At 33.8% G+C, this 11,172-nt stretch overlaps 2 protein-coding genes across 2 annotated transcripts in view; one reads left to right on the forward strand and one right to left on the reverse strand.

The window, feature by feature from the left end:
• Nucleotides 1-751: 751 nt before the first annotated feature.
• Nucleotides 752-2,518, forward strand: LOC128155558 (uncharacterized; the record flags this gene model as incomplete). The annotated part of the gene is made up of 1 exon (XM_052817326.1): nt 752-2,518. A coding segment is annotated over one exon (1,695 nt), but the record flags the coding sequence as incomplete, so codon positions are not given.
• A 3,494-nt stretch (nt 2,519-6,012) lies between these two features.
• The window catches only part of LOC128156960 (uncharacterized), a 9,706-nt gene continuing 4,546 nt past the window's right edge, over nt 6,013-11,172 (reverse strand). Inside the window, exons 2-4 of the mRNA XM_052819303.1 lie at nt 7,925-8,359; nt 7,559-7,774; nt 6,013-7,443 (exon numbers count right to left, since the gene is read on the reverse strand). Of these exons, the coding sequence (XP_052675263.1) occupies nt 7,198-7,443; nt 7,559-7,774; nt 7,925-8,359 (897 nt within the window). The 3' untranslated portion in view covers nt 6,013-7,197. The remainder of the gene's footprint in view (nt 7,444-7,558; nt 7,775-7,924; nt 8,360-11,172) is intronic.

Genomic DNA, 11,172 nt, shown 5'->3' on the forward strand with positions numbered 1-11,172 from the left:
AATATCTTAAATGTATGATAACATTTCTAATGTGTTAGAGTGACAGTCAGAATTCACGAAAGTTGGTCCATACTAACCATGAAGATTACACAGTAAGTTTGAGTCAACGGGAGACATCAAGGGACGAGAATCTAAGGACATTGTTTATCCTCATCAACTGTTTTTACGACGCATCAATTTTAAATGTTGGCATACCTACTGCATACATCTCTATGGTCTGGTACGTTTTGTATTGAAGTTTTCAACATCTTAATTTCTCAGTATAGCCTTCCTTCTGTATCTATTGTCAATTTCATATGGATGTGAACAACTACACAAAACCTCATAAAGAAGCAGTAGGGTTTTGTCGGTCCTATCATTAAATGACTAACCGTCACAATCAATTGATGATGCCTGTAAGTACTTCCTACTTAGTCTTTCAATAGTAGAAAGGGTTTAATTTCAGAGAGAAATGGACAGGTCAGCTATTTTATCATTAATTTAATAAACTATCTCTTCAATACAAGATACATCATTCCTGTATTCACTCATATCGCTTACTAAAAAAAATTCACACTCTTCTTTACACGTGCATGTAACCTTGTTTCAACAGATTATTTTAATATTCAGACCATTGGACTTTGATGTTTCCTTTCAAAATCTAATCTAGATAACTCTCATTATTGGACAATACCAACCAATGAAATCACAGATAATGGGAGCCCCGGGGAATGTGACAGTAAAATGTTTCATCAAGAGCCGAGCGGGGTAACATCACATAACTTATTCTGATGAGGTAAAGAGTCACACACCGGTAATTGAATCATTGTTACAGATACAAGTTTCCAACAAGTGTTCAGCGCAAGATCTCGTTTTGCAATGCGAGGAATGTGAAAATTATTCTGTGTGTACATGTCGATTATGTGATGCCGTATTTTGCAGACTACATTTTGGAAGTCATATGGACGCTAAACATAAACATTGTAAAACAAAACCTGACAGTTCGACTTGTAAAAAGCATTCTCTCCAGTTTAAGCACTACTGCAGAAGCTGTGTAAAGCCAATATGTAATGACTGCATGCGATACGAAGATCATTCTACCCATGGCCTCAGTAGTCCAGTGGCCATGATGGAGTATTTTAGAGAAAGCATTTTCAATGAAAATGAAGAACTCAAGAATATCATAAAACCATTTTATAACACGTTACTTGACTTTATTGTTAAAAAACAATCAGAGATGCCCCGGAGCTATACTAAAGCAAGAGAAAATATAAACGAATTTGGACGTAAAATGCACGAACAGGTGAATTGCGCAGTAAAGCATTATATAGAAATTCTGGAAGTCAATGCAAAAGAACAGTTGGGAAATATTAAGGACTATTTGAAATTTTTTCAACAAAGGATAGATGATATAGAAAAGACATTAGAAGAAAATTCACAGTTGCTACAGAAGAGTGATTCTTTTGATCTCTTGACGTCTTTTGAATCCTCTCTTGCATACTTTCATACTTATCCTGACTTATCTGAATTCAAAATGCCAGTATTCCATCCTAATATACCCGATTCAAAGACAATTATGAACCTTGCTGGTAATATAGATTATCCAACAGGAACAGACGTTCCCCTTTCTTTAAATTATAAACAAGTTCAGTTATCACAAAGCCACCTTTTAAAACGTCCTTCAGTTTTACAAAAGTCCGTCGGTTCCAATTTAGATATACTGGACCTTTCCTGTCTTCAGTCTGATGGAGTTCTCACTATTGGGAAAGGTAAACAGCTCAAAAGGTTTCAGTTTACATCGCGCGAACTCTTTCATGTTCAAACTAACGAACTGGAATGCAAAAGTCGCTACATGGCTATTTCACCGAAATGTTCCATCTATTTTAGTGATAGAAAGAACAGATCAGTTAAGAAATATGGGAGCTTATACTGTCACCAATTGACTACCGTTCTAGACTTTGATGATTTAGAACCAAGAGGATTAACATTTACTCCATCTAGCCAATTGTTGGTCTGTCTGTACAGCAAAAAACGGTCTTTTATAGCGCGATTTGTTAACGACAACAAACTGGTTCAGGAAATTGAATATAATGGTGACAAACAACTGTACAAAGAACCTTGCTTTGTGTGCTGCAATAGAAATGGCGACGTCTGTGTTGCAGACCACGGACTTCATTGCGTCATTGTAGTTGACCAGTTCGGGGTCTTCCGGTTTTCCTACGGGGACCAAAACAAGACATCTTTTCAACCTTATAGTATAGCCACCGATCATTTGTGTAACATAGTGATCACAGACAACTTTAACCACGAGATTCACCTGCTGGATAAATATGGCCAGTTTTTGGGACTTCTAATGTCAAAGCATCCGATTATAAGACCTGGAGCCGTAGCTATCGACGAAAAAGGGAAGCTTTGGATTGGGCATTCGTCTGGTGGAGATTTGGCTGTGATCAAGTATCTGAAATAGTCCTATCGGATGACATTATTTTGTTTATCATTTAATGTTAAATATTAACAATAGATATAATAAAATGTTTAAATTCCACTTCTACTTTGCTTGTCGTTTAAATCGCAGAAATTGATTATAGCTTCGATTTATCTAGTTTTTTAAACGTTTCTTTTATTAAAGTGTCATATTATTTTCCAGGCAAACTAAAAATATACAAAATCAATTTGTTTTGTTCGACACAAAACAAAGATCATGCTTTAAGGAAGTGGTAAGGAATAGAATAGGACTTGCGCTAGTTTACCATATCACGATTTACACTTGCTTACCATGTAATGATTTTTGCATACTCACCATGTCAGGTGATTTGGTTCTCGTGATCAGCTTCGGACGATCACAGTTGTGTTCATATGAAGCATCCGGCAAATTTTACATTTTGCACATGGATTGCGTATTGTACTATTATATTAACTATGCAGTGGCAACTTCATTAAATCTTTAATTACATGTAGATTCCTAAAAACGTTACTCTTATTCGTTTGCTTTGAAAGTAAAACATTTATACAATTACATACAGAATGATTCAAATCACGTTTTTCTTCCCAGATTCTTAATCGATTGTATAATTTGCCTTCTAAAAGTAAAGCTAAGCACATCGAATGATCTATAAAATTGTGAAAAACCAAAACGACATATTGATTTCTGTGATTGTGGTGATCCGGTGTTTTTATTTTTGATTGCACATTTATTCGCATATTTGACTTATATAAGTCTTATAAATCATGCCATCTCTCATAATACAGTAATGTTCAGCTGGTTTGAGAAACTTTTAAAAAACTTTTTGAGCCAACGTAATTGTGATCAAAGACAAAATTCGTCACTTCACAGTTCAAGCATTTTCGGGTTACAACACTGGGGAAAACATGGAGACGTCTTATCAAAATAATAACATAATAGGCGACTATTAAAGCACGTGTGTAAACAATGCTATTTACTTGTATTTTTTTTTTTTACATATCTTTCTTGTCTATCTATCTGTATGTATGATCCGGGTGTAGTCTTGTAATGACATCCCTATGTTTAATTCAATCGTTTTCTCTTTTCTTCTCTTAAGAAATTACCCGATCCCAATGTAAATATTCCAACCTTATCCAAAAGGATCATTTCACTATGCAATATTAATATTATAGTATGGTTTCTCCATTATGATATTTCAATTTATTTGATCCTCGGGACCTTATTGGACCTTGACCAGACACCTGGCGTTGCCTGTGCCACATTTAAAAACCAAAAATATATCTTCCTGTACATTGGTAGCAGCTTTTTTCCTTGCAAAAAAAGAGGCAAAAGACAGCTTCCATTTGATTACTCTTTATTCAATGCATATCATTGTAATATAACATTTTAACAATAAATATTGATATTTATTCAATTGAAATGTATCAACATTGATAGGTATTACCATAAACCCTGAAAAAAGAATATTAATTGAACCCCCTGAATATATTAACTTTACTTTTGAAAATACGCACCAGTGACGTCGAAAACAAATTGAAGGAGGGGGGGGGGATAGACTAATCATCAGAAATCTTGACAAGCAAGAAAAACCAAACTAATTCCTAATACGTTTTGGGGGGGGGGGGGGGGGAGTCTACCTATAAATCAAAAACAATTCAGTCTTTTAGAGGTAAATTATGGTTGAGAAAAAGTCGGGGGGGGGGGGGGGGGCTAGACCCTGCTTGATGCTATCTGCCATCCCCCCCCCCCCCCCCCCCCGGCTCCGATACCTATGCGCAAAAGTGTTATAATTTATCTTGCATGTATGTAAAGAGGAGGCAGAAAGACAGTTTCCAGATGACTATCGGAGAGCTGTGTTTTCCCGCATCCCGAATTCATACACATGGACACTGAGCTACAATATTCTTGTCCTAATAAGTAAATGCGATCAAGTCCATACTAATGATCTGACGCACCGTGGTCAGTACTAGCATTTTATCTATATTTCTGACTCAGTGTCGACAGGCTCATCAGTGGACTTAAATACACATTTCTCCTCGAGCACAAACAATTTTACGCTATCTTCATCAAATGCATTAGGATTTGTTGCCAGTATATTTAATAAAGCAAACTTATTTCATCAAATATTTTCAATTATGCACAATGATCGGACTGTTTAGAGAGATTATAAAAAATAATTGTATGAAGCTGCATAATTTTTTTCGTGACCTTTTTGCATTTAAAATAGTCAATTTCTATAAAAGATACAATTTGATTTGTAATAAAAACGTTTTGAATACAGTGTATCAAGATTTTTATAAGATTAACCCACTTTCTCTATTAATGTTTTCAGTATTATTTATTAACAATAATAAAACATGGGGGTCAGTGATGGCAAATTTTAGATATAGGGCTTCAAAAGTAAAATTCTCGCAAAATATGAGTAAAAAACTTCAGATTTTTTTTTATATATTTCCATAATTTAATGCTATCTATCACAACCTCAAGATTTGATTTTGTACAATTCACACAGAATCTATAGAATATGTCACAAACCTATCAAATGTTAAAAAATAGCATAATGAAAAAAATATAATAAAAAGAAATGTATATTGAAAATACATAAAATTGCTTGTCTCTGTCATTTTCGTCTAAAGAAAACCTTCCGCACGAAAAAATAGTACCCCAAAAAGTTTATTGTTTATTCAAACGGGTTTTCTTATGAATGTTGTGTGATTATGAAATGATAATTTTTCCTTGCTGGTTAAATATATAATCAAAGGCCTGAAGGGCCTGAGAGTCGACTCGCATTTGATTGTCAACAATGGAATGGGCAAAGTACAAAGATAAAGAATATTGTGTGTCGTCTTAAGTTTCAGGGCATTGCAGATATGATGCATGAACGTTTGAATATGCATGAAAAGAGAAATTTAGTTTTTGTACCAAAAGCTCGACACTGCACATAAATGGATACCATTACACATGTATATAAAGCCTCCAATTTTTTGGTACACCCAATTGCACCTAAAAGTTGAATTCACTCTTGGTATTAGGTTTTGTGCCATTATTTGTTTTATGCATATATTCTGTTTGCAAATTATGCATTCATCTGGTCATTTGATGTTAGCATTCTTCTAGCTTTGAAAAACATGTAAAATTTGATAATGACACAGCGATGCAGCAAGATGTACGTCCGCATGGGTGAAACATCTATATCGAAATACTTTAAAATGTAAAGGGTTGTATAAATATCAGCAGACAAAGATATATACATGGGGGACAATCCTCATTACGAGTCATGTTCAGCTTTAATGTCTTTCCATCCTGTAAAATGACATTATTACGTATAGGATATTCAATTTACCTAGTATTAATTTCAATACACTGGACGTGTTTTCAAAAATACCCGTTAGTGACCCTTTCTTGAAAAAAATAAATATTGTTTGACTATCGTCTTTTCAACTATCAGTTTTCAATACTAATCAATCTTTTTTCTGCAATTCCTTAACAGAACCAGTCATTTCATTCACAGTTGGGAAAAAAATTGCCCCTTTGTCAACCATATTCAATTAAATGAATGGAAATCAGTAAAAGATATGAACAGTTTTATTCATAAAATGCAAGAAATACAGTATAATCTGTCAGTTATGAAACGTTTCACCATTTTCATATAAGCCATTAAATAAAAATTGACTTATAAACAGCATGCATATTGTCTAATAATCCAATCAGTGGCGAATGGACAAAGTAGGAAGTTATGCATGCTAAGTCGATAATCAATGGTGCTATAAGAGACAGTCCACTTATACTATATTCCCCACTTCAATCAGAACAATGGAATAATGAAATCTGCTACAATACTCAAAACAACTACACTTAAAAAAGAAAAATTACATGGTTATGACTAGATTTCATGAGAAATTCTTTCTTGACTAGCTTACATTGCAGGAGTATTCATTGTTTATTTAAAAAAAACCCTTGTTTCATGTCAAAGTCTTTAAAATCAAATATAGATTTTTTTTCACTTAGTCTAAAAAGAAACAGCATATGCATGCATCAACTTGCTCGAAAAGAATAAAGATAGCATCTGCTCCAAATAATTAGTTCTACAATTACTCAACGTTGAAATCGTTTGTCAATTGTGTATATCAAACATCACTTGATTTCTCACAAGTTTTTTAAAGTAGAAAAGACATGACAAAACTCTTTTCAGTACGATCAAAATAAAAAAAACTCAAATACACACATCCGTGCAAAAGCTGGAAGTGAAAATTTTACATATACTGTAACAACACTTTATGGTAAAAGAGATTACTGTGCAAGAAAACATATTGCTCAAAATTACAAGTTAATAGTGTAACTTGACAGGAAAACTAACATTAAAATCTTACAGCTACATCACATGCAAAATGAAATGTTTTCAACTTTTGCCTTGAGCACAAAAGAGAGGTAAACTTGTTACTTGGCTTTCAGCTGCCTTGCATCTTAATTCAAAAAGAAAAGCATTCATAGAGAAGAGCTAAAAGGATATTCCTTTTAATCAAACTTTAAAGTCAGATTATGTTGCATACTTGTCACATTAACTAAAAGACTGATGTAAATTAAAATGCTTGAAAAAAAGCAATATTTCAGAAACACTTCTGAATTTCTTAAAAGAAAAATTGCAAAATTTAAAAATCCAATGAACACAATTTAAGGCCTGATTGAATCATCCAGAGCTTATATAATGCCTAAACTCATTGTACGTTTGGGATCTTAGCCAAAAGACTAGGAGTTTAAAGAGAAATCTGTGTAATTTCGTCATGTTGGACAGTTATAGATGCCTTCATTGGTAGTTTATTTATCAAGGCCTCTTCAATTTCTTTTTCTTCACAATTAAGGAATGTGGCGATCTTGTTCAAGGAAATTCTGTAAGCTGGATAGGCTTCCCCATCGTCAATGATAAGACTGAGGCTGTTTTCCTCCATGTTAAAAGCCATGATGTTTTCTGTGAGCTTTAGCTGACTCGGAGCCTCCACGGTCTGACAAATAAAGAAAAATATTAGAACAAGTTCTTCCCAAACACATGCATGATTTTTTAAATACATATGAAAACATTTTTTAAAAAAAAGAAAAAAAAAAGTGATGTTATTATACCTCAACTTCTGTCCTTCCAGTTGTTGAGACAGACTTCTCGTTGTTGTACGTCTGTACAACAACATCAGTGATTTTCAAGTGTTGGCCTATACCCACTTCTTTTTCGGCAAACTCTCTCCAAAGTGACACTTTGCACTTGCCCGTCCCATCCTTTAAGGTTATAGATTTGACTTTAACATCTCTTCCTCTAACTGATACAGTTCTTGCGATTTCTTCCTACAAAACATATACAGCTACTAAGGCAGTGTTTAAAAGAGGTTTTAAAAAAATGCTAATTGCTATTGTAAAATGCAATCATTTACATTAAGCATGGATGTTCAATTATGTTACACAGCGGTCATGCTATCTAGTTACTATTATACTTACAGCAACAACTTGTCCACGGACAGACAGCATCGACTTAACTGGTGACTTGTCTATCTCTTTCAGAGTAACCTCTGCAGAGGCTGGAGGGTTAGCCATAACTTGTGCAGCATTTTCAATTTCTGATGGAACTGTTATGGGTCCAATTCTGGACACTCTGGATTTGGATGTTATCGTAATGGAGTTGTCAGCCTTAATAATTGTGTTAAAAAGCATGGCAGATTTTCCTTGTTCTAAATCTTTCACTTTTGTTAAATCATACAGTGTACATTTCGCAGCCATGGTAGTATCTGCAATTCCTAGAATCAAATATTTCTTTTCTTCTCCATCTGCATTAACATATTCCTTTTGTCGTGAAATGGCACAAATCTTCACACTTATTGGTGGCACATATGGACCTTCACGCTTCATTTTAAATAACGCTTGTAATGTTGGCATCTGAAATCAATAAAAAAATTGTTTTTGAGTGCATGCACCAATTTGATCATTTAAACTAATTGAAACTTAATTTTCTTTAGAAAAAAATAATCAACCTCTGTACCATCTAGTAAAATGCAATTGAAAATTTTTATTAATGGGATTAATCATTAAATAAGATCAATGTGAAAGATTTATATAAATGGGCTTATGGTCCGAGTAATATGATTCCAAAGTGCCTACGTCAGATATATATTCAGGGTTAATGTTAGTATAAATTTGGTCCAGTAAAGTACCATAGTCTGTAGTGTTTTCCTGTACAAGCTGTCTCAATGAATACTTTTGAGTTAAATAATCTACAAATGATTTATCATCATTCAGATTTCTATTGAAATCCCCCATGATAATTATAGAACCTTCAAAATTCCCACACTTATGAAACAATTCTTCAAAGATTTTTTTAAATGTCTGCAGGGTTGAATTTTTTGGAGGACAGTAAAGGAAACACAAACATATAGGATTATCATTGTAAACAATATTCCCACAGACTACTTCTACTCCAAAATTTGACAGACTTTCGAAAGACATTGTAGGTTTGTGGTAAACGGCTATTCCATGATAAGGTCTTTCTTCAGCATTACAGCCTTTACCATCACATCGAAACAATTCATAACCAGAGATTTTATATGATGCTGAACTTTCACATTTCTTTAAACGTGTTTCAGACAATCCCAATATATCTGCATCTTTTAAAATGAAATCACTTTTAAGATCAACAAAGTGCTTGTGTAAGGACCGTGTATTGTGATATACAATCTTAAAACCTCTCATTTCGCACAGCAAAGGGATTGAAAAATTTAGTTGTGCATGATTTCGTAGTCTGCACATTTCCTCTTCAACTGCGCTTGAGACTTTGACGTTTCCTTCGGAAAAATCAAGTAAGTATAGCGAGGACAGATTCTGTACTCTACTTAAGCCTACATAGTACATGTGTTCTATTTTTGGGGGGCCTAAATGAATAACAGCACTTGAAAGTGTACAACCTTGGGCTTTATGAATAGTTTTTGCAGAAGCAAATGTAAGTGGAAATTGTCTTCTGGTAATTTGGAAAGAGTTATAATAGTTATACTGAAATTTTCTTGTAATTTCAAGAATAGGTGTCCAAGAAAATGAAATAGAATCATTGTACAAGTGTGAATATTGCTTTCGACATTTGTTTCCAATATCATCACTGTTAAACAATACCCAAACAATACTACATCTCTCAAATCCTTCAACCCGGAAGTCTAATTTTTTAATAGTGCAAGGTGTTCCATTTGTTAGCCCATCTCTTATATCAATATTAATGCATAATTCAGCAGGTAAGTCCTCAGCAAGATGTAGATATTTTGATAATCCTTTTGTTTTTGATGCATCTAATGGTATTTTTGACAATATTTTAATTTTCATTTGTGGTGACATTTCCCCAGAAATTGAATCAATGGCTTCTACAATAGTCTTTTTGCTAGGATCTGATTCATCAAAAACTTGTCCATTGTAAAGTGCTACCTGTTTTTTCTTTGTAAATAAATGAGGTAATTTCACTGTGCTTTCATTGTCGCAAGCTATCACTCTTTCTTTCAGAAGTTCAATATCATCAAGTACCTGATTTCCTTCTCTAAGTCTGTTTAACAACTGTGCAAATCTGAGATCATCTTTTTGCCTCATTATTTCAGTCAGTTCAAAAAATGAAAACAAATCTTTCCACAAATTAGGACCTAAAATTTCAAGTTCACAACCAGTATTATACCCTGTGGCAAAAACCCATGAATCCATTACTGGTTTCAACTGAAATAAATCTCCAAAAGCTATTACCGATACTCCTCCAAACGGTTCAGTACTACCCATTATTTCCTGCAGTCTTAGATTAATGAAATTGAACATTCTTTTCCCAACCATAGATATTTCATCAATAAATACCATTTTCAAATATTTGTATTTTGTCTGGTATGAACACAATTGCTGCATATCTAATGGTTTGAATTTAAATCCTTGATCAGCAGGAATATTAAAAGCAGAATGAACAGTTAGTCCCCCTACATTGTAAGCTGCTTTTCCAGTTGGAGCACAGACCAAAACTTGACAATTATCTGGGTTTTCACCAGGTTTATGAGAATAAAACTTTAGTAAAGCCTGATAAAGAGCTTTCAAAAGAACACTTTTTCCTACTCCTGCTCCTCCAGACAAGAAGTTATAGATAGGTTGATTTTTAGTTTTAATATAATGAAGAACATGGTTAAAATATTCCTTTTGTTTTTTATTTAAAGACTGAATTATCTTCCTATATTCATCATCCAACATTTCCCCTGAAAGTTGCTCATCATTCCCAGATAATTGTTTTCTTCCAATGCCAAAATCTACTCCTAAATCATAATTATGTTCAACATTAGGACCTGGGTTAAAACAACCAAATTCCACTGAATTCTGTGCTCCTTCAAACATATCCTGATCATCATTATGTTGGAGCTCTGTAACAAGAAGACTGTCCTCATAATCTGCCAGTACTTCTGATTCAAAATGAGAGATATTTACAGTATCTGAATGAACAAACTTTTCTCTTATTTGCTCAATGACACCTTCACATGCATGGTACCTTTCTTTGTAAGAAAAACAGTCTTGAATGATAGCAGTTTCCTTTCTCCATGGAATATAAAGCATGATTAATTCACGATAATAATTTTCCTGATCATGATCTTTATTAAATCCTACCGAATAAATTACTCGTGGAACTTTCCTTCTTTTCAAGATAGAACCATCTCTTGCAAAATGGACTTCGTGCTCACATTCAACCACAC

The sequence above is a fragment of the Crassostrea angulata genome, chromosome 7, assembly GCF_025612915.1.
Source record: "Crassostrea angulata isolate pt1a10 chromosome 7, ASM2561291v2, whole genome shotgun sequence".
In the NCBI taxonomy this organism is placed as follows: domain Eukaryota; kingdom Metazoa; phylum Mollusca; class Bivalvia; order Ostreida; family Ostreidae; genus Magallana; species Magallana angulata.